Source organism: Aulostomus chinensis, chromosome 9 (assembly GCF_037954235.1).
Source record: "Aulostomus chinensis isolate RoL2024-O1b breed Wild chromosome 9, RoL_Achi_v1.0, whole genome shotgun sequence".
NCBI lineage: Eukaryota > Metazoa > Chordata > Actinopteri > Syngnathiformes > Aulostomidae > Aulostomus > Aulostomus chinensis.
This window is the reverse complement of record NC_141328.1, coordinates 882,094-909,140: the sequence shown is the minus strand read 5'-3', so window position 1 is coordinate 909,140 and position 27,047 is coordinate 882,094. Positions and strand designations below refer to the sequence as shown.

The window sequence follows — 27,047 nt, the reverse complement described above, 5'->3', positions numbered from 1 at the left end:
GTGCAGCGCAATAAAGAGTCGCTCATCATCGGAGTAGAAGTGAAATGGCTGTGGAGCCTCGAGAGGCTCAGAATGAAGCAGGGACGATAAAGCAGCTCCTGCTAATGTTTCCAGCTCTCACAAAGGAAATGTACTCTCACGTACACAACGGCGCCGCTCACATGCACATGAACACTCCACCGTTGCTCAGAAGATGACAGCAGTATTTATTAAAGCGTCATGTTTAAGTGTCCAGAGGCAAAGAGCAGAGCGTGTCAAGACTCTTCTTTCACTGGGATGCGTTCATGCTGGCAGGAGCCAGGATCCTTCTCCTGACATGAACACAGCATGTTCAGAGCACGTGACCTCTCCTCTGTCCACCAGGAGTAAGAGCTACATGGCCAAAGGAGAACAGGACGCATGACACGGGCGAAACTGGTGTGCTGTCTCAGGCTGGTCCTGTCTCACATGCATGACGGTGTGTTTTTGCCTTTAAATCTAAACCAGGTAAGAGTCGATACTGTGACTGGCTGAGAGCACTCCTGTCACGTCTGAAATGTTCATAGAAATGAAGTAACAGAGAGTAAATGTACTTCATTAGCGTAATGTGAGTCAACCCAAACGTTTCAGCGGCTGAGAGAGAGAACATATCAGCTGCTCTAATGAATCCTGCTGCTGGTTCCTCACTCATCAGTCACACAGCCATGCACAGAACGAAGAATGGAGAACCACAAGACCAGCACAGCACCATGAGTACCTCCCCCTGTCACCCGAGGACGGTGCTGAGAGGAGCAGCGAGGTGAGTTCTAGATCCAGGCTGAGGTACCACCGCGAGTAGGCTAGCCTCCCTGATGGACTCCCAGTAGGGTTGTTCATCTGGCAGCGTGAGAGGAAAGGACGGAAAATCAGATTATTCACACACACACACACACACACACACACACACACACACACACACACACACACACACACACACACACACACACACACACCACTAATTCATGGAGTGATACACAATGCAAAAGCCTGTGGCATGCAGTCTAAAGGGGACCTGTAACCTTGGATGAGGGGAATAGAAAGTGTACGTGTGAGCTAAAAAATGAGTGTGTGTGCGTGTGTGTGCGTGTGTGTGCGCGCATGTGTGTGTGTGTGTGCGTGTGTGTGTGGTAATGAGAGAGTGGGTGGATGCAGAAAAGGAAGTGGTGAAGAAGGTAGAAGTAAAGATAAACGACAGAAAGCAACAGATGAGAGAAGAGGAGCACGGAGAGAAGAGGACGAAGGTCAGGAACCAGAAGGAGAGGTAAGACAGAACCCAGCTGAGGGTGGAACATCCAGCTGATGCTAACAGAGCGTAAGAGCTGACGGCCTCTCTGTCAGGTCGTTTTGAAGAAAGTTTATGAAATGTGCTTGTTCCAGAATGCCATCACTGTGATGAAGAGATGAAAGGAAGTTTCTTGATCTAGTTGGATAAAAGAAGTTCTAGCCTACATGGAACGTTCCCACAACCCTGGCTGATGTTAGGTTCTGTTAACACCTTTAAAAAGGCATCAGCAGCAATGCTTTACCAGTATTGGTCGTTTTCAGTCATGTTCTCTGAGGTTAAGTGCCTGGAGACACTGAGGATGTTCCAGGGACATTGAGGCAACAGAAGACTGACAGCTTGTTCCAAAACGTTCCTACATGTTGCACAATAACAAAGGAACTAGCATGTTTTGTCAAATGTTCCTCTAATGTGGTACCTTCACAAGGGTTCCTGCAAAGGTTACTTGCAAATCATTTCAGGTTTGCAACAATTTACAACCTCAGAACAAAGTTACCAGGAAAACGTTCCACTCATCATCAATCAAGCAACAGGAACATTTAATGTAAATGTTCTGTCATGTCTTCTATGAAGAACCAGAGAAAGTTCTACCTTTGTCATGAAGTGACATTTGCATATGTAAACACTGTGAGAACATTGCCATTCAATGATCTTCCCCTCTTCTCCAGGAAGATTTATTCTGTTTGCAGAATATTCTTAACGGCAGGAAAACCTTCTGCAGAAAGGTTCTAAGGATGTTTGGTGAGAGAATTGCTAACACAACATCCTAACACTGGAAAAACATGTTCAGCCGCGTGTGTCTTGAGAACGTTGGCTGTGGTAGCAAAGATGTCACCTCGTTCTGCTCTATTGAGGGAAGTTGCTCTGAGGACTTCAGGGGAACTTTTAGGGGACCGGGCCTCACAGCCTTTCCCTCTCAGTCTTTACATTACACTAACGTTGCAGAACCTTTAAAGGCAGCAGAGGAACAAGGATTTAGGTCCTTGCATCAACTTCCCCAAATGTTTGCAGAACCTTCGTAACGTTCAGAATCCTTTACAGAACCTTTCCTCTCTGGCTAACCTTGGGGAACATCTGAGAACGGAATCTCCAATGCTTGTAAGGGACATTCCCTGGGGAGATTGTTAAAATCACAGGTCCAAATAAATGCGCGGAACGTCTGACACCCGCCCCACCGTTTGATGTCGGTCAGGTCTGCTGCTGGTCACTCCAGTTACGCCGTGTTTATTCATTTGCATTTGTCTCTGCGTTTTATCAGCAGGTCAAAAGTTCTGAATATCAGCAAATATCGGGAAGCATGAACGCCGCTACGATACATCGCTGATAGGCTGATTTACCAGCCAGCAGACTGTATCATGTGACTCTGCCGACCAATCAGAGCTGAGACAGGAAGCAGCCTCAGTAGCAAGAGTCCTGGGTAATGGACTTTGGTTAGTAATAAATGTGTTTTCACACACCCAAATACTTCATTGATCCTTTACATGCTCCCATGACATGAATCCATACATACAAATACTACATAAGTAAATGTGGTGTTCTGCTGCTGGTTGCTGACACACTGGAGTCAGCTGTGTTCACATCCTGTTTCATAAATCTGAAAATACTTCAAGCTGAACAGAAGTAATCCTCCTACTTCGTGTTTGGAGGAGTCACGCCTTCATTCACGCCGCCGTGACGTTGCCTCGTACTTCTGAAGTTATTTTGGTGAAAGTAATACAAAAGTAGCGTAATCAGTGACAGATGGTAATGTTACGAGGTAACTTTTTACTTTCAAATGAAAGTAGTAGAAATAAGTAGAAATATCGAAGGTACTACTCTCCGGCAGTAACACTGGCAGTGGTGTGTAGCTGCTGGTTTGTCGATCTGGCATGAAGGATTCATGAGTTGCTGTTGTTGGTGTGTTAATAATCGACGCCCGCAGCATCTCTCCTCCTCTCTTTCATTATTATCGTTTCATTCTCTCTGACTCACCCCCCTCACCCCCCCCCCTCTCTCTCTCACCTGTACACCTCCAATCAGAGCATTAACAGCCAGTGGAACAGGACATGTCTATTCCTGCTGCTTCTCCTCTCCTTCACTATCACTTTCACACTCCCTCTTTCTCTCGTTCACGAGTTTCTTCTTGTCAGTAAGTCATCGATTTCGTTAGAGGAAGGAAGACAGAAGAAGCTCAACTTCCCTCTTCATTCCCGTATTGGATCCGTTGGCTACTCGGATGTGGAGGCAGCACCCTTCTGTTGCTTTCGTTGGACAAAGTCTATAGGAGCAGAACCAGAACCTCAGCCAGGATCCTACTGGTAACCCTGATCCCTGCAGTTCTTGGTTGCACTGGTGGGCAGAGGCCCTCACGCATTGATCTCAGGTCGCTGCTGCTGCTGCTGCTGCTGCTGCTGCTGATAATGATGATGATGATGATGATGATGGTGATGAGGATGATGATGATGATGATGATGATGGTGATGATGATGATGATGATGATGGTGATGATGATGATGATGATGATGGTGATGATGATGATGATGATGAGGAACTGAATGCAAGCGGCTCAGAACTGTGTTTATTATTTCACCCCCTCTGAACTGCGATCAAGGAGCTAAGACCATGAGCTTGGTTTGCGGCGCACAAGGTAGTGGAGAGTAGCATGGGCCAAGGAAGTTTTGAGTCAGAACCTTTCAACATAACCTCTGGGTTTGGCCGCGGTTGCCGTGGCTGCGGTTGCTGTGGTGGAGGTATATTCCCCTGGAGAGCCCTCAAGTTGTTACGAAGTTGAGACTTGTGGGCCGCGGTCGGACCGGCGGGTCAGAGTATGTGTGAGTCAGTTAAAAGTGATTCTTTACCTGATATTTTGTGAACCAGGGTTTTCCTTCGTATCTCAGGTGCTGGTGCATCTGCTTCATTCCATGGTTGTTGAGGGTGAAGCGGATCAACGCCTCCACTTCCTCCCCACCACTGTCACTTCTGTCCAGGGTTGGTGCTCCACAACCTGTCTGAGCTCCACGAGTCGTTACTAGGTATAAATCTACTCTCAGGGCTAGCGGCTAGTTAGCATACAACATCAGTGCTGTGTGGTTGGTCCAGAGGTGGAGTCAGCAGCAGGACGTGGGTCTGTCCGTGAGCCCGTGTCTGTCCAGCTGGCTCACCAATAATTCTGATGTACAGCTTCATAATTTTGCTCATTACAGTTTGATCCAATCGTGAACCGGCCAAAGAACACAAACCTGTGACCCAAACACATACCTGATACATTCTGTTACCTGGGACGTCACATGGCACCAGCACAGGTGCATCCCCGCCACACCTGTGACCACTGCCAGGTGCTGACCCAGGAACAATGCTGATTGGACGTTTCACACAGCAGACAGATCGCAGTGTTGTTGTTGTTCCGAAGGGAACAAAGGAAATGCATCAGGTGTGTCACCACCAACTGGTTCGGCGAGAACAGTCGGCGTGCAGCGGCGAGAAGACCTTGGTACCTGCTATGTCATGGTCGTGTAGGTGACCAGAAACAGCAGCTCAGTCACGTGATTCGCTACATTAGACTTGTTTGCCGTTTCATCACACATTTTTGCGCAGGAGTTGAAAATGCAACATTTTCATCTTCCTAAAAGTTATTTTGTTTACATTTGGTCAATTTTTTCATTCAGTTGAGGCCCATATTCATACTTGAAAAGAGCATTTGTATTTTTCATGGTATTTCATGTACTTTATACTACTTTGACTACCTTTATTAAGTGTGTGTCCAAGTTTCTCTGCTCACTGTTAATCTGGATTGATTGAGTGGCAACTAGTTTGAGCCGGTTGGGCCACACAAGCGATCGAAGAGTGACGAGTTTCTGTCTCCATCAGAGACCAACGTGTAAATAATTGATGAAGCTGTTGGTTATAAACCTTTATCAGAGCGTGGAAGCAATAAAATGCTGTCAACTTACAGATGTGTCAGTTTGTGTGTGTGCGTGTGTGTGTGCGTGTGTGTGTGCGTGGGTGTGTTGACTTCCTGCTGTGAGGAAACTCTCCACTGATGGAGACACCGAGACGTTTCATATCTGATGTGGAAACACACTGAATCACGCTCAGCGTTGACTCATGTTGTGCGGCGCCGTCAGGCCTCGTACTGACGCCAGACCAGCAGAGGCTGGCGGGAGATTTGAGTCGTGACCAGTAGTTTAGTGGTGAAGGACAACGAGCTGCAGCAGCTGTCAGGAGGAACGTGGGGTCTCGTCTGATCTCATGAGTCTACTTGACACGTAACATTTATAATCACAATCATAGTCTCAGTTCTATTTGTCAGTGGCGGCGTTCTTCCAGATTGTGCTTCCTGCTATTTTCAGGAAGATAAGTGACATCAAACCAAATAATTCTAGAACCCCAATGTAGTTTCACAGGAACAAACACGTCTCTTGCAGTGAGGCGCTGTGATGATCGGCTGACTCACAAGCACACAGCAGCAGAATGGCAGCACTGAGCAACGCCTCCCCACCGGCAGAAGAACCAGCCACACCCCCTCCCATGACCACACCCCCCCGCAAAGCCTCTGTTCGCCTGCAGGAGAGGTGAGAGATCGCCAGACCCACCAGTTGCTACATTTTGCACAATGTCTAAAACAACTCCTCACATTCCAACAATCAACAGCGAAACATCCTGACGCTCTTTTGTCCTCATTTGTTCCCTGAGACATTTTTCTAGAACACAAATGTTGTCTTTCCTGGTCTGATCCTGCTCTCCAGAGCTGTCTCGCTCTCCTAAATCCTTGCGCTTGGAAATATGTCATCACTTTCCAACACTGGACCGAATCTGTGAAATGCTCCTTTGCACAATTTTGTTCTGATGCACAAATGGACATTTTTAGCCCAGTGAGATGCAGGAGGCAGGAGGAGAAGACTTTGCTTCTGTAAGACGACATTGAGGGTTTAGTTAAGTCCAGCCGGACTCGAATGGGGCCCAGTGACTTCAGTTCTCTGGTGTCCACCTTTGATTATTTGGTGACAGAAGCTGGAAGCGTCATTGTGCCGACGAGACTCGCTGATGTGTGTGGAGGGTTGTGTGACCGTATCTGGAACGGCCTCATACGTGTGTTACATAATTCAGAACCAGTGCCGTTCCAGTCAGACTGGACGTGGCTGGGACCAACGAGGACAAACACTCGGCGTGTGTTGAAGGTATAAAGACAACCAGCGTGAATTTGCGTGTGCTGGTTCCTCCACACGCTCACCAAGCTACCAACACACAACACCATTCTGCACAGTTCACGTTACACACACATTAATACCTAAACAGGACACAACACGCCAGTCACCACTCTTCCTTTATTGTATTTACTATAGGCGGGGCTCTAATCTCTCACTGCTATTGGATGTGAGCACCCTGGGGGCGGAGCCTGTCTGCTCAGTGTCCACCCCTAAGGAGGTGTGGCTCCAGCTGCTTCACACCTCCTCTCGACCGCTCACACACACACTGCTGCAGCAGGCGGCCTTGGACACACACACACTGAACATAGAGTACCAGGTACAGCTAACACACACACACACACACACACATGCACGCACGCACACTCACGCACACACACACACACACACACACACACACTCCGTTGCATTTATTTGATGTGCAGCCTGTCACCGTCTCCTCCACAGAAGATCCCTCCGAACTTCGTGAGCGCTGCAGAGCTGGAGGTTCCAGGACACACAATCAAAGACCGATACAAAACCATCCTTCCCAGTCAGTGCCCAGTGCTGTCCGTCCAGCCTCCGGTCCAAGGGCCCTCACCTGGTTTTCATCATAGCTGGTTTTCTTTTTTAGATCCTGAGAGCCGAGTGGTACTGAGGAGCCCCGAGGAGGAGGTGGGGCCAGACCGCTACATCAACGCCAACTATGTTCGGGTTAGACTCAGACGCTCGTACATGTACACAGAACCAGAGGTAGTTCACCAACACCGCAGCAACATTTCATAGACCAAGGAGGCCATGACACCTGTCCCACACACTGCAAGGTCCATTTGAGTGGGACAGTGGACAGATTTAAATGTCCATAAAACACCAAGCAAGGAAGCACTGGTAAGGCAGGCCTGCTAGCTTGCTAGCTTCCCGTCAGCTGGTCGTGGCTCCTCTGTTCTCAGCAGATGGAGACACCAAGACGCACTGCACACCACTCCTGTCCTGTCCTGTCAGTCTGAGTCTCCTTGGACTATGATGACCTTTCTGCTGGTCGTTCTGCTGCATGACACCAAGAGAGAATTGAAACCCCACAAATGAGACAATACCCTGATGACATCACACAAGAGAGACACTTTTGAGTGAGGACAGCAAGCTGAACCCAACAAAATCAGTTTCCATGCTACGATGCATGGACGTGGTCAATGACCTGCACGGTTGGAGGCTTCACTGTCACGTATGACACACGACATGAGAGTGTGTGTGTGAGAGAGAGAGAGAGAGAGAGAGAGACCTAAACAAACAGATACAAGCCTGCAGTTTGTCAGTGTGAGTCTGACAACCAGGAAAACCACAGGAAGTGAGGGGGAAGTCACAGCCATTGCACTCCTCAGCAGTGTGTGTGTGTGTGTGTGTGTGTGTGTGTGTTGATCAACCTCAAGCACTTGCTGCTAGGTCCACACACAACCTCCTGTGTGTAAATTGTTTCTATGTCCCTCTTATTGATTGGTGATGATGTAAACGTGTGACACAGCAACGCTTCACTCCTTCCTTTATTGTTATGTTAATTATTTAAACTTTTCCATCTTACAACATGAATTGTTGTCCACTCTGGACGAAGCTGACGTGCCTCTTGCCTCTGTCCTGCAGGGGTACCGAGGCGCCCCCAAAGCCTATATAGCGACTCAGGGGCCGATGCTGCACACTCTGGGGGACTTTTGGGACATGGTGTGGCAGGAGAGGAGCAGCGTCATCGTCATGGTCACCAGACTCAAGGAGACCAACGAGGTTCGGCTCAAGAATCATGATGTCAAATTCTGAATTAACGCAGAATTTGAACAAGTTGTTGTGTGAATGCTGCAGAAGTGCGAGATGTACTGGCCACAGCCGAGGTGGACGAGGGGGGTGAAGGAGGAGGGGGAGGAGACAAGTCAGTTCGGCAGGTTCCTCCTCAGCATCAGAGACCGTCAAGAGAAGGATGGCTTCACTGTCACCGACATGGAGATTCAGGTACAACTAGTTTGTTAATGTATAAAGGAGTTTTCACCTGAATGCCTGAAACCAGGTGTGTGGTTCCCAGCAGCTGGAGATACCAGGAGGTTCAGTTCTACCTCGGATCCACCAGTAAACACCAGACCGGTGGATGGTGGAGGTTCAGTTCTACATCAGATCCACCAGTAAACACCAGACCGGTGGATGGTGGAGGTTCAGTTCTACATCAGATCCACCAGTAAACACCAGACCGGTGGATGGTGGAGGTTCAGTTCTACATCAGATCCACCAGTAAACACCAGACCGGTGGATGGTGGAGGTTCAGTTCTACATCAGATCCACCAGTAAACACCAGACCGGTGGATGTTGGAGGTTCAGTTCTACATCAGATCCACCAGTAAACACCAGACCGGTGGATGGTGGAGGTTCAGTTCTACATCAGATCCACCAGTAAACACCAGACCGGTGGATGGTGGAGGTTCAGTTCTACATCAGATCCACCAGTAAACACCAGACCGGTGGATGGTGGAGGTTCAGTTCTACATCAGATCCACCAGTAAACACCAGACCGGTGGATGTTGGAGGTTCAGTTCTACATCGGATCCACCAGTAAACACCAGACCGGTGGATGTTGGAGGTTCAGTTCTACATCGGATCCACCAGTGAACACCAGACCGGTGGATGGTGGAGGTTCAGTTCTACATCAGATCCACCAGTAAACACCAGACCGGTGGATGGTGGAGGTTCAGTTCTACATCAGATCCACCAGTAAACACCAAACCGGTGGATGGTGGAGGTTCAGTTCTACATCAGATCCACCAGTAAACACCAGACCGGTGGATGTTGGAGGTTCAGTTCTACATCAGATCCACCAGTAAACACTAGACCGGTGGATGGTGGAGGTTCAGTTCTACATCAGATCCACCAGTAAACACCAGACCGGTGGATGGTGGAGGTTCAGTTCTACATCAGATCCACCAGTAAACACCAGACCGGTGGATGGTGGAGGTTCAGTTCTACATCAGATCCACCAGTAAACACCAGACCGGTGGATGGTGGAGGTTCAGTTCTACATCAGATCCACCAGTAAACACCAGACCGGTGGATGTTGGAGGTTCAGTTCTACATCAGATCCACCAGTAAACACCAGACCGGTGGATGGTGGAGGTTCAGTTCTACATCAGATCCACCAGTAAACACCAGACCGGTGGATGGTGGAGGTTCAGTTCTACATCAGATCCACCAGTAAACACCAGACCGGTGGATGGTGGAGGTTCAGTTCTACATCAGATCCACCAGTAAACACCAGACCGGTGGATGTTGGAGGTTCAGTTCTACATCGGATCCACCAGTAAACACCAGACCGGTGGATGTTGGAGGTTCAGTTCTACATCGGATCCACCAGTGAACACCAGACCGGTGGATGGTGGAGGTTCAGTTCTACATCAGATCCACCAGTAAACACCAGACCGGTGGATGGTGGAGGTTCAGTTCTACATCAGATCCACCAGTAAACACCAAACCGGTGGATGGTGGAGGTTCAGTTCTACATCAGATCCACCAGTAAACACCAGACCGGTGGATGTTGGAGGTTCAGTTCTACATCAGATCCACCAGTAAACACTAGACCGGTGGATGGTGGAGGTTCAGTTCTACATCAGATCCACCAGTAAACACCAGACCGGTGGATGGTGGAGGTTCAGTTCTACATCAGATCCACCAGTAAACACCAGACCGGTGGATGTTGGAGGTTCAGTTCTACATCAGATCCACCAGTAAACACCAGACCGGTGGATGTTGGAGGTTCAGTTCTACATCAGATCCACCAGTAAACACCAGACTGGTGGATGTTGCAGTGGCGGAGTCTTAAAAACCTGGGTTGCTAACAAGAGTCTAGAGGAGCCTACAGAGGTCCTGGAGGCATAAACCCTGTATGTTCCTCATGCGTGTGTGTGTGTGTGTGTGTGTGTGTGTGTGTGTTTGTGTGTTTGTGTGTGTGTGTGTGTGAATTCACAGCTGTGTTCGGAGCGTCGGCTTGTCAGACACTACTGGTTCACTTCTTGGCCCGATCACCATATCCCACAATGCACTGCTCCTTTTCTCAGACTGGTGGAGGAGGTGGAGACCTACAGTTCCCTACTGGATCCTGAGCCAATCATAGTCCACTGCAGGTTGGTTCCTGCGCATGTTGGAGAAGTAGAACAAAAGGTTTTAGGAATGTGAAAGAAAAATGACTCAAGCAAGAGTATGAGTGGACCTGAGAGAGAGATATTCATTTTAAATTCTCCCCTCCCCCCTCCCCTCCTCCCCTCCTCCCAGTGCAGGTATTGGGAGGACAGGTTGTTTCATAGCTGGCAGTATCGGCTGTCAGCAGCTCAGAGAAACCGCTCAGGTTGACATCCTGGAGACGGTCTGCCAGCTTCGCCTGGACCGGTAGGTGGTCCTCATTGTGGAGCCACATTTGACTTATTGTCTCACTTGGCATGTTAAATGTGTGCTCCCCTCCAATCCCGGCAGAGGTGGTATGATCCAGACGACGGAGCAGTACCAGTTCCTTTACACCACTCTGGCCCAGTACAGCTTCCAGTTACAGGTGGGTCAGGATTTCCAAGTTTTTATTCTAATTTCAAAAATCAAAGTCTATTCCCACATCTTGTCTTTGGTGATGTTGCAGCGCAGGGCAACCCTTGGTGGAGGTTCAGTTCCGGTTCAGCGTTCAGTTTGCTCTGACAGAAGCTTGTGTTTAGAAGTGACAGCAAGAGTTTTCAGGAGTGGGAGGGGCAAGATGGTGTAATTCAAAAAGTTAATCCACCAGAAAGTTGATGTATTTTATGGAGAACAACAAGATGAGATGAACATTTGGGGCAGAGAGCTGATCGTCGTGTTGGTGCAAGCAGGCGTGGAAGAGCTGCAGTGGTGATTGAGTAGTTGTTCTGCTGTCAGGTGGTAGCAGCCTGAAACCACTACTGCAGTCATTCACAAACTCCTTACACAAAATAGTACCTCAGAAAAAGAGGCTCTCCAAGTACCTCCACGAAGACCAAATTTCAAATTCCAGCAGCACAGCGACTCCACCCAGCAGAGTCAGTTTGAGCCACTCACTCCTGTTCCTGACCTGCTAGCTGATCATCAACAAACACAGCATGACAAGATGTAGCGCTACACCAGGAATCTGTTACATCTTTGGTGTTTGCTACTGACAGTAATAGCTAACATTAGCAGCCAACATTAGCAGCCAACATTAGCAGCTAACATTAGCAGCTCACATTAGCAGCCAACATTAGCAGCTAACATTAGCAGCCAACATTAGCAGCTAACATTAGCAGCCAACATTAGCAGCTAACATTAGCAGCTAACATTAGCAGCTAACATTAGCAGCCAACATTAGCAGCTAACATTAGCAGCCAACATTAGCAGCTAACATTAGCAGCCAACATTAGCAGCCAACATTAGCAGCTAATAGAAGCAGCAGGAGCATCGGCTCCAGCTGAGGTGCTTCAACGCCACCAGGGATCTTGCTTGGCTCAGGCACGAATGATGTGAACCAATGTGGCCATGTAGCGTTCTGACACGGAATATTACAAGAAAGGCCAAAGTTCTTATGAAAAACAATTCATTCTACTCATTTAATTCTAAAATATTTAATATTTTAATTGTCCATCCCTCCACATATCATCCATGTTCTCCCTCTTCTCCTGTTGAGGGTGGTGGGGGTGGAGCCTATCCCAGCAGCCTTCCCCCTGGACAGGTCACCAGTCCATGGCAGGGCCAACACATAGAGACAGACAACCATTGGCTCTCCCAGCCACGCCTACGGTCAATTTAGAGTCTGGATTAACCTGGTCCCTCTTGATGTCTTTGGACTGTGGAGGAAGCTGGAGTACCACAGAGAACCCAGCAGGAACAGGGAGAACATGGAGACTCACCCAGAAAGACCCCGTGCTGCAGCCGGGGCTCCACCCACAACCTTCTTGATGGGGGCCACAGGGAGGACCTCTGCTCCACCCACAACCTTCTTGATGGGGGCCACACTGATGATAGCATTCTTTGTTATTAATTTTTCTTCACATTACATTTTCTAAAATATTTCAAGGGTTCCTCCACATACCACTAGAGGGGGCTTGTGTACTGTACCACAGTTAGAGAACTGCTCCACTCGCAGGTTTAGTAGGCTGCACTAGCCCACTTATCTGAGATGAGTTTGTGATGTCATACCTGATGACACCTGACAGATAAATCTACCTGTGGCTGACCAAAACTCACCAGAAACCAGAAAGTTCAGCTCAGAACACAACAGAGCCTAGAAAGGTTTATGAGTAAAAACAATGGAATATGTCAAGAGACATAATTCACAACCTCTCCTCTTCAGGACCAGACCCGGAACCAGCAGAACCAAGACCACCAGGTCAGCATACAACTCCAGAACCTTCAACTGGAAAAACACACTGAACAGGAGGAACTCAAACACACACCAGAGCAACCCTAAAGGAACCTAGAAGAACCTGAACCCAACAGAGAGATGAGCAAACACAACCAGGAGGTTGAGAGGACACAAGAGGACATACAGGTGTTCCTACACCATCAGGTCCATCTGAGGTGGGACTGTCACCCCTTTTCCAGTTTGCAAGTTTGATTAAGGCAGAAGTGGAAGGATGTCCTGAGAGGACTCCCCTCCTGGACCGGTTCGGTCTGTGTGGATCGCCTGAGTTAATCTGGGCTTGGTGGTACCACCACAATTAGACTGGTGCCGGTAGAGAGTTCGGAACCCAACCCTTGTGCTGTTGATCCGTATCTGTTTTTGTGTTTAAAAGTGTCCCTCGTGTCATGACTGTTGGATGACACGAGGGAACACGGCCAGGTTCCCCTGCACAGAACCGGACACTTGAGTGTTTGGTCCCGTCTTGGTCCAGTAGTGATGTTAATACTGTAATTCATCCATGTGGATCAAAGTGGCAAAACCACGTCGCAGTTTTACTACATAGAAGAAATGAATGAGATTTTGAGAACGACAGTAATTTGAGAATCATTTTGAAAAGTTAGGAGACGATGCAATGAAGTAACATCAGTGTTGGCAAGAGGACAGGAGCCAAGACCGCGAGTGTTACAGCAACTACGTGATCGTACGAGACGAGATTATCTGACGAGGAGAAGTGAAACATCCCCAAGATGATCGTTGCCTGTGGTGCTCTGAGGAAACACAGGTCGTGAAATCAAACCTTGAACAGAAACAGAGGAGTTTCCCAGAGAGCAGTCATAAAGGCAGCGACAGGTTTGGAACGACGCTCTGGACGTCGCTTTGTGTGCTGTCTTTGCCGTCCTTTGTCTTTCATATTCTGTCATCGACCAGATTCCCGCTCACCTCCAGTCCACATTGACAGTTTGGGGTTTTCTAGCTCAATCGGTTGCTAACAGCTCAGAACAAATTCACATAACCCCAATAAAACATCCCAGAATGTTCCTGCCAGCGGCCGGAGACGGCTGGAGACACCACAGAGGCTCCAGCGTGGCAGCAGGAGCCTCGAACCGACGTCCTGGCAATTAAATATGAAATACTAAGGAATGCGTAATTGTTGGTAGAATAATAACCCATCGTCCTCATTGAAATCCTGCTGAGTTTTGCTGCTGCTGCCTTCATGGGATGTCCAATTCATCCGAGCGACAACATTCCAACTCAGAATGTTGGCGAAACCACGCCGCCACTCTGAGACCATTTGGTGTCATGGGAAGGACCGACGTCACAAAGCTCCTATGAATTTTTGGGAAACTTCTCACTGATAGAGAACCAGCATAGAAGTGAATGCCCCCCCCCCCATGTATTCTGTGAAATCTTGTTCATTTCTCATTTATTCATCACATAAAGCTTGTTTTATTAGTACCTAATTTGTTGTTGTCGATGACGCCTCATCGAGTGCAGAAAGCTCTTCCTCTGCACTATTGCACTAGAAGATGTTTTATAATGAGAAATTGTGAACCCGCCTCTTATTTTCTTGTCTAAAAGTCATTAAACAGCCTTGTTCAGCTAGCATCACCACCTCAGGGAGGCAGCGTCACCTGCCCAGCCAGGTGTCCGTCACCCTCAGCAGCTTTCAAACGTTCCAACTCGCGCTCAGCAGCCATCTTGACTCAGAGCCCGTGAATCCCACCTGCAGAGCCTCCTTCAGGCTTGATTGACTGGTCGGACAAAACGCTCAGTAACAACCAACAGAAGTACACATGTCAAGACAGTCCCACGTGCCAGCACCAACATGAGGGTGCTTTTAATGGTGTGTTACCACTTTTTACCACTTCTGGTGATGGCAAAGCTTTGTGGACATACTGGAGCTGTCCAGAGGTTTACTGGTCACCCTAACGGCATGCTGCCTTATGTTGGTTTCATTCATGCGTGAAAATGTCACACAGTATTTAAGCATAATAAATGACACGATCCTACACATTCAAGTTTCCTGTGTTAATTAACACCTCCCACTCATATTTCACAGCAGTGTCAACCTCAGTGACTCACTAGGAAACGTTTCAGCTCCTAACTACTGACCGGTCTGGTACTGTCAGTAAAGGTGATTATGTGACAACAGAACAGTGGTTCTTACAAACGATACATCTGCAGACCACTGATCATAAATACATCCAGAAACTTGTAATTTTAAGTAGATTTTATTTTTTCGACGGTGGGCGGCAGTGTGGAGCCCCTCAGAGGCTGTCAGCTCTTTTCTGTGCTCTCGTCTATTTCCTGTATCAACCCCACCCCAACAGGAAATCGATGACACAACCTGTCTTAAAAAAACCATCAGGAACGAGGAGTTCATTTTATATTTAGAAAACGCAGCGCTTGTATGCTGAGTAAGGAGAAAAACCATCATTTAATAACGTATTTATATCCACATTTGTGTTTAGGTGTTGGTCGATGTTCTATTTCACCAGTTTTATTATGAAAGCCGTTACCGGAAGTCATTAAACTGTGGAACTGACTTGACGGCGCTGAGTGGAAAAGGCGTAGCTAGTAAACACCACAGAAAACGGAGAAAACAACTCGGACAGTTACGCCTGAAACACCGACTTCACACATCCTCCCCTCGGTGTCTGCAAAGCCGGTCGGTGCCATTTGGTTTCCCGTTACCGTCCTTGGTTGACATAGCGAGTGTTGGGGTGTAGAAAACACTGTCGGTGCGTTAGCCAGCTAGCTAGCTAACAGAGCCACCTAGCCGTAGCAGCAGCAGCCGGAGCTCGCTTTAGCATTAGCATCCCTGTCAAAGATGATAGCGCTCATCAACAAACTGCTGGACTGGTTCAAGGCGCTGTTCTGGAAGGAGGAGATGGAGCTGACCCTGGTGGGGCTGCAGTACTCCGGGAAAACGACCTTCGTCAATGTGATAGCGGTAAGGCTCGAGCTAATGCAGCTAGCAGCAGCGCTAACGTCAGACTCTGATTAGCTTCTCGCTGCATCCATTGTTATCCTGCGGTCGAGCGCTGGCGCGGGGCTGGTGAGGTCAGCTAGTGTTCAGGTGTCTGCTGGACGAGGGAAGACGCTGTACCGCCACCGGGAACTGTAACTGTAACGGCTCCACATGTAACGCTGGCGGCTCTGATGGAGTCGTGTTCCCCGGCAGTGCCACCGGATGCCCCACCTGATTTTTCATAATTGTACGTCGTTGGATCAGCGTGTAGGGACCGACCCCCCCCCCCCCGTGTGTGTGTGTGTGTGTGTGTGTGTGTGTGTGTGTGTGTGTGTGTGTGTGTGTGTGTGTGAGAGAGAGAGAGCGGTAACAGTGGTTCGATCACCCGGATCGAGTGACCTTCCCCTGCCCGGGAGCGTCACTCCGTCCCCGCTCCTTCCTGACACCAGCCTCCCAGGCTTCCTGTGCTGCAGATTAATCATTTAATAGTTTGCCTTCCATCCTCAATGGTTTTGGGGTCTTGAAATTGATGTTTTACAAGCGCAGATGTGTGAAATAGAATTTGAAGAATGAGTTTCACCTGGAGTGTATCATCCAATCAGTAGACCACCAGTCCTGGTGCTTCCATTAGGAGATGATCTCCATGGTTGTCTGTCCTCTCAACTCTGGATTTAGGTCTGAAAAGGGGTGTTTAAATTTCTAAACAGCTGATATTCTTTATTCACCATCATGTTGTCATGCTAGCATTACTGTCAACATGACGTGAGCTTAAATTTCTAGGTATTTAGCTGAAAGTGGCAGATGAAGATGAACCATTTACTGAAATCAGGTCGTAATCCAGTTAGAAGATATCAATAAGAAATGAGTTAATGATGGGTGAGGAACTGATGGGTGAGGAACTGACGGGTGAGGAACTGACGGGTGAGGAACTGACGGGTGAGGAACTGACGGGTGAGGAACTGACGGGTGAGGAACTGACCATATTCCTCATCAGTTTTACAGGTGCAGCAGGGATGATGTTGTGGCAGTGGCGGCCTGCTCTCACAGTGACATCAAAAAACAACAAAATGCTTCATGAGGTTGAACTGTAGTGACTGATGTACACCTGGTGGCCATGTGGTGAAACCCCGCCCTCCAGCCATGGGGCCTCTTATGGCCTCACTGGTAAGCAGAGGCGGGTTACTTCGTGCCAGTATGGAGACCATCATGTGGTTTGGAAATTTCCTGGAAGGACTGAGGCCGACTTTGCCAACTCCTCCGGCTCCACTCACGGCCTCCGTACCTGCTGTGTGTTGCGGTTCCACCAGCGTTGTTCTGTCAGAGGCGGAGAGGTTCCTCATATTTCTGAATGCCAAGATGGCAAATTATTTAGTAACTGATTTTTTTAAAAAAAAGAAAAAAAAAAGAAAGGATAATGAGCATTGCTGTTTTTGACCAGGAGCTGTCGGGATGCATCACATGACCTGTAAACGATTAGAAAGTCAGTGTTTTGAATTGAGAATCATTGCCGCTGAAATATTAAAATGAGAAACATCTGTGTGTGTGTGTGTGTGTGTGTGTGTGTGTGTGTGTGTGTGTGTGTGTGTGTGTCAGTCTGGCCAGTTCAGTGAAGACATGATCCCTACAGTTGGATTCAACATGAGGAAGATCACCAAAGGAAACGTCACCATCAAGGTTGGTGGATGCTAGAGAGGAAGAACACACACCAGCACTGGTTCTCCACTGTGGTTGTCAGGAACGTCTGTTTTTACATGAGACTCCAAGTGAAGAAAGTGTTTTTTCACGCCAGATTTCCTCAGACAGCCAAGTTGGGAACTTTCCATATCTACTGTGTCAATGTTTTCTGTCTCCATCTGACTGTAGTTGTGGGATATCGGTGGTCAGCCTCGGTTCAGGAGCATGTGGGAGCGTTACTGTCGAGGAGTCAGCGCAATCGTGTAAGTCCCGCCATCCTGAAGTGAAAAGGTCGCCATGGCCTCACTGTCAGGTCACAAAAGCCACACACTTTTGCTCATCACCTTGAGGAGTTGATCCTTGTCTCTAATATTTGAGGACGGCTTGGTCGACTCCCGCCACACTACTGTGGTGTTTGGAGGGGAGAGAGCGCTGGGTCAGTGGTGTCGACCCAGTTGGGCGTGTGAAGGCTGCTGCCTGCGGGGGCAGACAGCCGTGTGTCTGCCACTGCAACACAGACAGCCAGTGATTCATGTGCTGCGCCGTTTGTGCGGTAAACGGTAGACACAATATCAGTTTGGCCTTTTGACGGTAGAGATTTGCGCCCGACCGTTCTTGACGGTGACATCATCGCACCTGCCTCAAAATGGCTGCAAGCACAGAAACGGCGCAGCAGGAGGAGCTGGTCGGATGAAGTGGCACTATGTCCGTGATTTGGATTTGGCTCAGATTTAAAAGATCGATGATGAAGAGAAGACAATGTGAGATGTGGCGAGTGGCGCCAAACGGAGGTTTCAATTTTGAGTTTTGAGTCCTGCTTTCTGCATAAGAAATGCTCTCAAAAGTTCATTTTATCTTTGCTTTTATTGTGATTTTGAACTTCAGGTTATTCCGTGATGTTCACCGTTGGCGTGAAGGGATTCCATTGATACTGTGATATGAACTTAACCCTAACCACATGCATCGATGTGTGAGCTTCATGAAATATTGGCATTGCTGTGTGTTAGGGTTCTTTCTGACGCCTTGTTTGGATTTGATCTTTACAGCTACATGGTGGACGCAGCAGATCCAGAGAAGATTGAAGCCTCCAAGAACGAACTCCACAACCTGCTGGACAAACCGCAGCTGCAGGGAATTCCTGTAAGCTCAGATCCCACCAAACATCCACAGCAGCAGCAGAAAATAAAATGTCATCAAATTACTCCAAAATGAAATCTCTGAAAATGAGTGGCTGGATATCAGAAGGGTCTCTTTCAGTGTTTCATTCTGACTTCTCTCAGCCAACTTGTTCATATTTTCTCAATGCTTTGTGTTTTTTTTGTGGTACTTGTGATCGTGCCCTTCCCTCAGGTTTATTAAAAACAAAGAACAGAGGAGTGGTGAAGGTGTCCCCCAGCACTCACCACTCATGCTTCCAGCCTCCAGCCTGACCCTCTTCCTCTCTGTGTCTCCAGGTTTTGGTTCTGGGCAATAAGAGGGACCTTCCAGGAGCCCTGGATGAGAAGGAGCTCATCGAGAGGATGTAAGTTCTCCTGACACCTCGCAGCCTGTGATGGAGATGAAAATGCCAGTTGCTCTGAAAGAAAAAGGAAAATCCCTTGTTTGATCTGCTAACGCTTAGCAACCAAACACAGAAGCTCTCTCTCACTCACACACACACACACACACAAAATCAGTGGGTTTCCCTGCATCGGTTACATGAGTGTGTAACTGCTGTTGTTCCCGTGTGATCTTCCTCTTGTGTGACCCAGGAACCTGTCGGCCATCCAGGACAGAGAGATCTGCTGCTACTCCATCTCCTGCAAGGAGAAAGACAACATCGGTAACACACACACACACACACACACACACACACACACAGTCTGGCTCCTTAGCTGATGTGGGGAGGGTATTACTTCTCATCTGGAGTGTGACCATCAGAACGGGTTATGTTACATCCCCCGTGGATCCACAGGTCACTATTTTAGATGACATCACATGTGGCAGCCACCAGCTGGTGAAACACTGAGGTTTCAGCAGCAGGGGGCGCCATAGCATCACAATCCTTTGGATTCCTCATGTCAGACCTGGGCCGCCATAGTACTCGCCATGTTTAATAAAAGCAGACTTTTAACTTTCTTCACTTTGTCCCAGTTTCCCTCAACAGGCTTTAAAATCAGTTCAAGGTTATGGCACAATTTGACCTTTGACCCGGGATTTCATGGAGAAAATCTATTGGTACAAGTGGTATTTAACTGGTACTACATTGGTGAAAATGGGAAAGTGGCCAGAACCTCAACCCCCACCCCCGAGTCAGCTGATAGTGGAGTCACCCCACCTCTCTCTCCCTCTCTCCCTGTTTCGCTCGCTTTCTGTCTCTCTCTTTCTCACCCTCTTTCTCGCTCTGTGTCTCACTCTCTTTCTGTCTCTCTCTCTTTCTGTCTCGCTCTGTGTCTCTCGCCACGTTCTGATGTCACACTGGTCTCTCTCTCTCTGCAGACATCACTCTCCAGTGGTTGATCCAACACTCCAGGACTAAGAGGAGTTCCTGAGACAAGACAAAACAGGCCACACCCACTCAACAACCCCTCCGCTAAACCCCACCCATCCCCATGTACACTTCCAAAATCTTTTCATTTCCACCCTACCCCCTGCCCCCGATGCACTGATGCCATTTTCAGAGTTCAAATCAAATCTATTTTCCCTCATCAGGTAATAGAAAACTACACTACCCATGAGTCCTTGCAGTGGCCTCTTGAGAGCTTTTTTCAAGCAAAACGACACTGTGCCATAGCTGCTGCTGCGTTGGATTGAAGGTCCGCGTTGAGTTTGTTCAAATCTGCGTTGATCCATCAGAGCTGTAGAAAGCAGAGGCCCTCCCTGGTGAAAAACTCCTCTGACCGGTGCCACGGTAGCGGCCATGTTTGTCGTATGGATGGTTTGTTTGGGAGAAGGTCAGCAACAGGGACACAGTTTCTGTTCTCCTAAAATGATCCTTCAAATTCCATCATGTGCGTCACATTTGGTGAAATAAATGCCAGACTGAGAAGATCTCTGACCAGCGCTGTGGAGAGAGGATGTGGCGGCGCTCTGACAGAAGAACCCTACAGATTAAAACAATCAAGATCTTCAGCAACAGCAGGAAGTTTTCTGAAAGAGTTCAAGAGTCAGGAGAAGCATTCATAAGACGAGATGCATTTAAAAGTGAACTGACATCGTGAACCCTAAGGACTCATTTGGTTGCAGTTGTTGTGTCGGTCTCTGAGTGGCATCAGTGCATCTCGCAGCTCCAGCAGCGCTGCGTCTCACCGCCATTCCACACTTCTACACGTAGCCATCAGCGTTGTTGTAGAAACCACCAACTGATGGTACTTTTCCTTCTGACGGCCATGAAGACGCGGCGGTAGCATCATTAGCCGTTAGCTGGAGGCCTCCTCCAGTCATCGCCCACCCCCGTCGCCTCCCAGCCAGTAACTGCAAATCTGCCTTCATCATGCCCCCCCATCCACTCATGCCTCCTAACTTCACCAGGTCCTCCCTCATCTGCCGTGATCTGCTTGTCCTCCTCCGTTTCCTCTTGTTTTTGGATGTTACCTTCCTTTCCTTCTGCCACCAAGCTCCGCCCTCTCTGTCTCTCCTGCCGAGCGAGGGATGGAAACCTTTTTATTGCACTGTTGATTTTGTTTTTGTAAGATATTAATAATGAGAATAATGTTAATAACCTTCTTATTGTGACACAAGCTGGTCTGTCAGATTGAAGGAAGTGGTACTTCAGCCAGAGAAGGAGAAATGTTACTTTTCTGTTCATATCAGTGAGATGCTTTTTATTTCTTTTTATATTGTTCTAATTTTTTTATTGTGGTTTTTGACTTCATAAGTCCTCTCTGGATACTGAGCCAGAGTTCAGTGTTTCTGCTCTGAGATGTCTGCTGATTGGACCAGGAAAGTCATGTGATCAAAGACTACTTGCATATCGTGCAACAAAAGGAGAGATAAAAAGCGACTGATAGAATTCTGTTTTTATTAAAAATCAAGTGCAGCTGCCCTTCAGCATCCCAGCCTCAGTGGACTCACCTGCACCCCCCAGGGAGGCCCTGTGTAGTAGTCATGACGAATGAAGACGCATACCAAGGTTAGCGATGGAGTCGTCAACTGAACAACAACTGAAAACTCTGTTCATGAGCCTTCTCGCTCACACATTCGCCCACAACAAATGTTTGATGTACCGCGGAGTCGCCGAGTGGACCTTCCCTCGCCACCTTCCTCACGAGGGAGCAACGACGTGGCCTTTTACATCGGATCGTAGAAGATTGAAGACGTCGGCGTTCTCAGTGACAGAAGAATGATGCAAAAATCAACATTGGCGCTGATAGAATGAACTTCTCATTAATCTCAGTCAAAATAATCTCATGGGGCTGCTGAGGCGCCGCGGCCTCATGAGGTCACGCTGAGGTCAGAGGAGAAGATGAGAAACGTCTGTTAGCGTGTCGATATCTCAGCCCTCGCCAGACAAACGAGCTGCTGCGGATCTACGCGACCTCGTAAATCGGATCACGAATCCGGTCTGTCGACCTCGGCTCGTCATGACTGATTCGCATCCCTGAATTTCTAAGAGCAGAAAAGCAGGGATCCCGATCCTGTAGTCGATCACATGTCATGAGCTGTTGGCTCAAAGCGCAACTCTCAGCTTCCTGGTCCTGGCAGCAGCCAATCAGATGGAGGAAGTCACATGACCTATCTGTATTTTCTCTTGCTAAGAGCCTTTTATTTGAGAGTGGTGGAACCATCATTGGGAGATTAACTCTACTACAACGCTCTCACCTGCTTTCCACTGTTGGGCCAAAGACAGAGAACCGAACCAGCACCAGGAACGGCCCGAGAGCCTTCGAGCCAGCATCAGCAAAACGTGATTATTTATTGAATCTGAGCAGCAGCGCGACGCTACCGGACGGTCCTGCGGTGCCACATTTTGTGATTATTTGTTGGCATTTCTGGTGTGAGACCAGCTGGTCCTCGCTGTTATTTCAGATGGCGTTCTTGAGATTTTTGACTTCAGGATCCGACGAGAGCAGCTCAGACCCCCCGAGAGTTAGATTGACACGATGTGGAGTGGTGGGTTCTCTATGGGGGAAAAGTCCTCAGGCTCTCTTGAGTGACTAGAATCAAGCGGCCGGTGCTAGCGGAGGCAGCAGTCATGCCACAGAACTCTTTTTAGCCCGACGATGGAAGGTGCTTGCGTGTGCTACCGCGCCAGAGGCCTGGGCAGGCGCCAGGATGAACAGGATACAAGCACAACTCAAGCAGACGCCATGTTGTGGGGTTCCAGCAAGAAACTGTTTCTTCACTGGTGTTTTCAGAACCAGCCAGGAGTCAGTGTCCTGGTCCACCTTGAATTTAGCCCTCAGCCAGCACGGTGGTTCGTGGTTGTCGCTGTCAGACCAGGCGTCCGGGGACGTCGGTCACATCTGGGCCTTTTGTTGGATGTTAGGTTGTGTTTGTGTGTCTTTTTGCTTTGGGGTCCTTGAGATTTCCACTTCTCGTGTCAGAAGAGTTAAGTTATTGCACCTCAACCAAACCCAGACAATAGGAAGGTAGTTTGATGCATATTTAGCCACACCCCCTTCCTACTTGAGGGAGGAGACATGGTGTGCATTCCAAATGGGTAAAATGCTTCCTCGCTAAGGCAGCAAGGTCTGAAAGGGATCAAACATCTACTTCCTGTCTACCAGACGATGTTGTCTCTTACCCAGAGGACGTCTGCCGGGACCGGTGCACGTCTTTGAGTACTCAGATGTGGAGAAGGTGAAAGATGGCCGACAGGTTCTGTACTTTTTAGAGAAGTTTCACAGTCATGAGCGTCGCACCATCTTAGAACTCAGTTGCTTTCACCAAACCTCGGTTGCCAAATGTGCGCTTGAAATCTTCTCGGTGCTGAACGCCAGCGTTCGTGCTGGGCTCCTCGCGTTCGCTTCGTTAAAAGTTCATTTTGCAGCTCAAACCCCAGCAGCTGGGATCGGACCGGCCTGGTAAACTTGAGCTGTTTACCAGGCTGCAGAGGGACGTGACAGCTGCTGACGTTCTGCTTCTGTGACCCCCCGGGCCCTCGGTTCTGATCGGTTCTCTTTAGTTTGCATGTTGCGGGCAGCGATTGTGTATCTGTGAGACCTGATGGAGTAAACTGTTATTTTGGTACCTTGACCATCAAATGGCCTGAATCCATGAACCTGCAGGATACACAGGAAATGTACTTCAAACAGTGCACTAAACAGAAGTGCATGGTCGTGCTGGCCTGTCTCTAGAAGCTTCTGAGACGTGATGGCTGCCATGTACAGACGTCTGACTGACGGGTCCACTGGGTTCTGGTCAGCATCAAGTTTTCTTTTAAATGACATCTCATCTCATGATGACGTGTAACCCTGCATGTTCAGTGTGAACGTTTCCTGATGATCCTGCCTGGTGACATCATCAGAGGATCCGTGGACAGGGATTTCTGTGGCATCAGCACCAGAACAAGACAGAACCTGGAGAGAACCATCATCACCACTCATGGGGATGTTTCCTCTCTCAGACTGCAGACTGACTTGAGTTCCCACACCAGATCTTTTCATTCGGTTCTTAGGGTCCAGACTGGGATGCAGCTGCAGAGCTCTGATCTGAACACACAGAAAGGTGACGTGTATCAGATTCGCAAGATCAGATTTCATGTTTGTTTTTGGTTTTTCAGACTGTTGACAGATTCTGCCTGGATCTGGATCTGGATCTGGATCTGGATCTGGAGTCTCTACATGCCCCAAATCAGGTCAGGGCTGCAGTCTGAACAGGGATGGGATCTCTGTCCTGGCGGTGACGTCTCTGCGTGATCCAGGGCTCCGTCCAAGAATGGAGCCACTTGTCAAGCGCATGTTCCTGAGCGCCACGGCGTTCTTGTAGGGTGGCGACCAACAAAAGCAGCACAAAGGTGCCGGGAGTTTGTCTTTAGTTCCGGTTTAGACTCGTACGTGTCCCACTGTCGCTGGCGCTCTCTGAGCTCACGCGGTTCCTGTGATGCAGGGTTAGCAGCTGGATTCTCAACTTGGTACCTGTGAGTGTAGAGAGAAACATGAAACTGCAGCTGGTGAGTGGGAAGACCACATTCAAGAAAGGAAGAGACCATGTGACCCAGTCAGGTGGATGGCCAGCAGTTCCCTCGAGGGCGGGTATTGTAGTATTTTTAGTCTAAAACTTCGATATGAAACCAATACTAATACAAAGGGGGAGTCGTACATTTATGCACACGGACGACTGCGAACCTCTCCAGCAGGAAGTCTGCAACCCTCCTGAAGGTTGAAGTTGTTTCAAAGCAAAAAGCACCAGAGCTGAACTGGGACCAGTCCCTGAGCACCAACACACCGGCCACGCTGTAGATCATGTGATAGTCTGGGCCGCAAGCTTCAGCGTGCTGGAGGTGACCCCGGGTATCCTGACCCGGTACACGTTGCTCCGTGTTTGGTCCAAAACATGACGGCGTCACAGTGGCTGTCACCTGACGCCAATTCTCCCGTCGCGCACAGCACTGAGCAACATGGCGGCATCAACCAGTTGAAGTACTCGTTAGTATTCGTAATACCGTGGCACTGCGTGAGAGGAAGCAGGAAACCAGCGGGGACTCTGTTGGGTGCAGGTCCAGACGACTCGTCTGTTGCCTCGTGGAACCAGCAGGTCGTCGACATTTTGGCTTTAAAGTGACAACAGCAGCTGTCGATCATTGTGAGTTGATCCGGTTCTGACTGGTTCTGGTGCTGATGGGGCTCTTCTGTTGAGGTTGGAACATGCAGGATGGTGGCGGCGTTGAGCCGAACTGTCACTCAACCTGTTTGTACGTTCAGTTGATTCAGTATAACGTGTTTGAATAGAAACATGCTTGTGTATGATACTAATTAAAACTACGAAACAACATGGTGGCTCGGCTCTGTGACATGAAACCGGATCAGAATCTGACCTCTTGAGTCTGAGGGGAACCAAACCACAGTGGAGCTGGTGAATATTTGGAATGTGGTGAATGATGTCATGGCGATAAGTAAAGCTGCCCAATAAATGTAATTTAATCAGAATGTGAAGATGAAGTATTTGTTGAGAACTAATTGAGTGGAAAAATACCACGTTAAAGGAAAGGTGGCGCCACTCGCAGCAGCGTCATCATCGTCATCCTGCACTGACTGAAGCAAGCACCTGTTAGTTGGAGATCACTTGAACAGCTTCATTGATGAAAACGGCGCCCTCCAGCGGTGGCGCCCTCTGGTGGACATCTACACCCTACGTGACAGGTCCGGGGTCCGGACGCGGAAGCATTGTCAGGACGAGCAGAATAAATGTGTGGGGTGATGAAGCAGCACTGGCCCCACCCACATTCAGCCTCTGAGGTGAGCGAGAGCCTTAACCCCGCCTCCTCCAGTGTCAGACAGGAATAATTGTGCAGATAATTAAAGGGCAGTGATTCAAAGGTCACGGTCATGGTTTCTCCATCAAGACTCCACCTGGCAGCCGCAGAGGGACGACAGCAAACTTAAACGCTGCTACCACACCTGCTGGCGGCCAGACGGCATCGGTGGCCCCCATGGGGAGGTGACGTCAGCCCAGCCGCTCCTACTCTGGAGGTGGGTGGCGCTGAGGAGAGTTTGGAGCTCGAAGTTCTCAGAGACTCAAAAGCAGTTGGACAAAAAGCCGTTGAGAAGAACCTGAGAGGGAGGAGGCGGGGCATCTGGTCGCTCCACGCTGACGTGACCCTACTGATAAAAGCCTCCCCAGGCTCCGCCTCCTTGGCCAATCCTCCACAAGCAGCTCAAACTCCTGTGTTTGTGTGTGTGTGAAACTACTTTTATCCCGATACACAAAGAAGCAGGGCTCAGTCTTCCTGTCCACAGTGCCGGTGGTCCCACCACTGAGTGTGTGTTTGTCCCAGAGTGAGAGTCAACCTGGCTCTCCATTGGGACCCTGTGCTTGTTGTCATGACAACAGTCCCCCGCCTCCTCCATCCCTCCTCCTTCCTTCATCAGTTTTCCCACAGAACAAAACCAACATTGTGCTCCTGTTTTGTGTGTGTGTGTGTGTTTGAGACATTCAGGTCAGATTAGTTTGTGTTCATTGAGCTCTGTCTCTCTCTCTCTCTCTCTCTCTCTCTCTCTCTCTCTCTCTCTCTCTCTCTCTCTCTCTCTCTCTCTCTCTCTGTCACACACACACACACACACACTCCTGGGAGTGTCGGGGCTTTTGTGGGGCGTCCACACACGCTGTCATTTTCCCACATGATGGTCTATTTGGAGGATCCTTCATTTAGAGGTTCTATTTTGTTAAGAGGGGGTTCTTGGTTTCGCCGCCTCACTTCAGTTGGCAGAATCAGTCGTTCGTCTTTACCAAAGTGATTGACATGAACGAGTAATCGACCACGAAAGAGGACGAGTGACCCCGCAGGGCCTCGCAGACGTTTACCGGATGTTAGAAAAAGCTGATTTATCGTGTTTGAAGTACTCGTTAACATCATCAGGTGATCGTAGATGGGTTTACTCCGCCGTGTTCTGAGCACGCTCT

The 27,047-nt window shown here is 48.8% G+C and overlaps 2 protein-coding genes across 7 annotated transcripts; both read left to right on the top strand.

Moving 5' to 3' along the window:
• The first annotated feature begins 1,148 nt into the window (after positions 1–1,148).
• Positions 1,149–14,863, top strand: LOC147255297 (tyrosine-protein phosphatase non-receptor type 7-like). 5 transcript variants are annotated; one of them, XM_086212928.1, is made up of 12 exons: positions 1,226–1,279; positions 4,177–4,311; positions 5,704–5,850; positions 6,622–6,802; positions 6,931–7,015; positions 7,097–7,176; positions 8,098–8,235; positions 8,311–8,457; positions 10,456–10,610; positions 10,759–10,872; positions 10,957–11,032; positions 12,809–14,863. In XM_086212928.1, exons 3-12 carry the CDS (start codon positions 5,750–5,752, stop codon positions 12,923–12,925), a joined length of 1,194 nt encoding a protein of 397 aa, XP_086069054.1. In that variant the 5' UTR covers positions 1,226–1,279; positions 4,177–4,311; positions 5,704–5,749; the 3' UTR covers positions 12,926–14,863. The 5 variants fall into 5 exon arrangements, with proteins under 5 accessions (XP_086069053.1, XP_086069054.1, XP_086069051.1 ...); XM_086212925.1 differs by lacking the exons at positions 1,226–1,279; positions 4,177–4,311 and adding exons at positions 2,632–2,730; positions 3,450–3,597; XM_086212926.1 differs by lacking the exon at positions 1,226–1,279 and adding an exon at positions 3,292–3,597.
• Positions 14,864–15,199: 336 nt separating this feature from the next.
• LOC147255296 (ADP-ribosylation factor-like protein 8A) lies at positions 15,200–25,576 on the top strand. Of its 2 annotated transcripts, XM_086212923.1 has the most exons (8): positions 15,200–15,527; positions 15,729–15,812; positions 17,424–17,504; positions 17,694–17,767; positions 18,551–18,644; positions 18,959–19,026; positions 19,256–19,326; positions 19,983–25,576. In XM_086212923.1, the coding sequence occupies exons 2-8, from the start codon at positions 15,750–15,752 to the stop codon at positions 20,033–20,035; spliced, it is 504 nt and encodes a 167-aa protein (XP_086069049.1). In that variant the 5' UTR covers positions 15,200–15,527; positions 15,729–15,749; the 3' UTR covers positions 20,036–25,576. The 2 variants fall into 2 exon arrangements, with proteins under 2 accessions (XP_086069049.1, XP_086069048.1); XM_086212922.1 differs by having other exon boundaries at positions 15,201–15,812.
• The last annotated feature ends 1,471 nt before the right edge of the window (positions 25,577–27,047 follow it).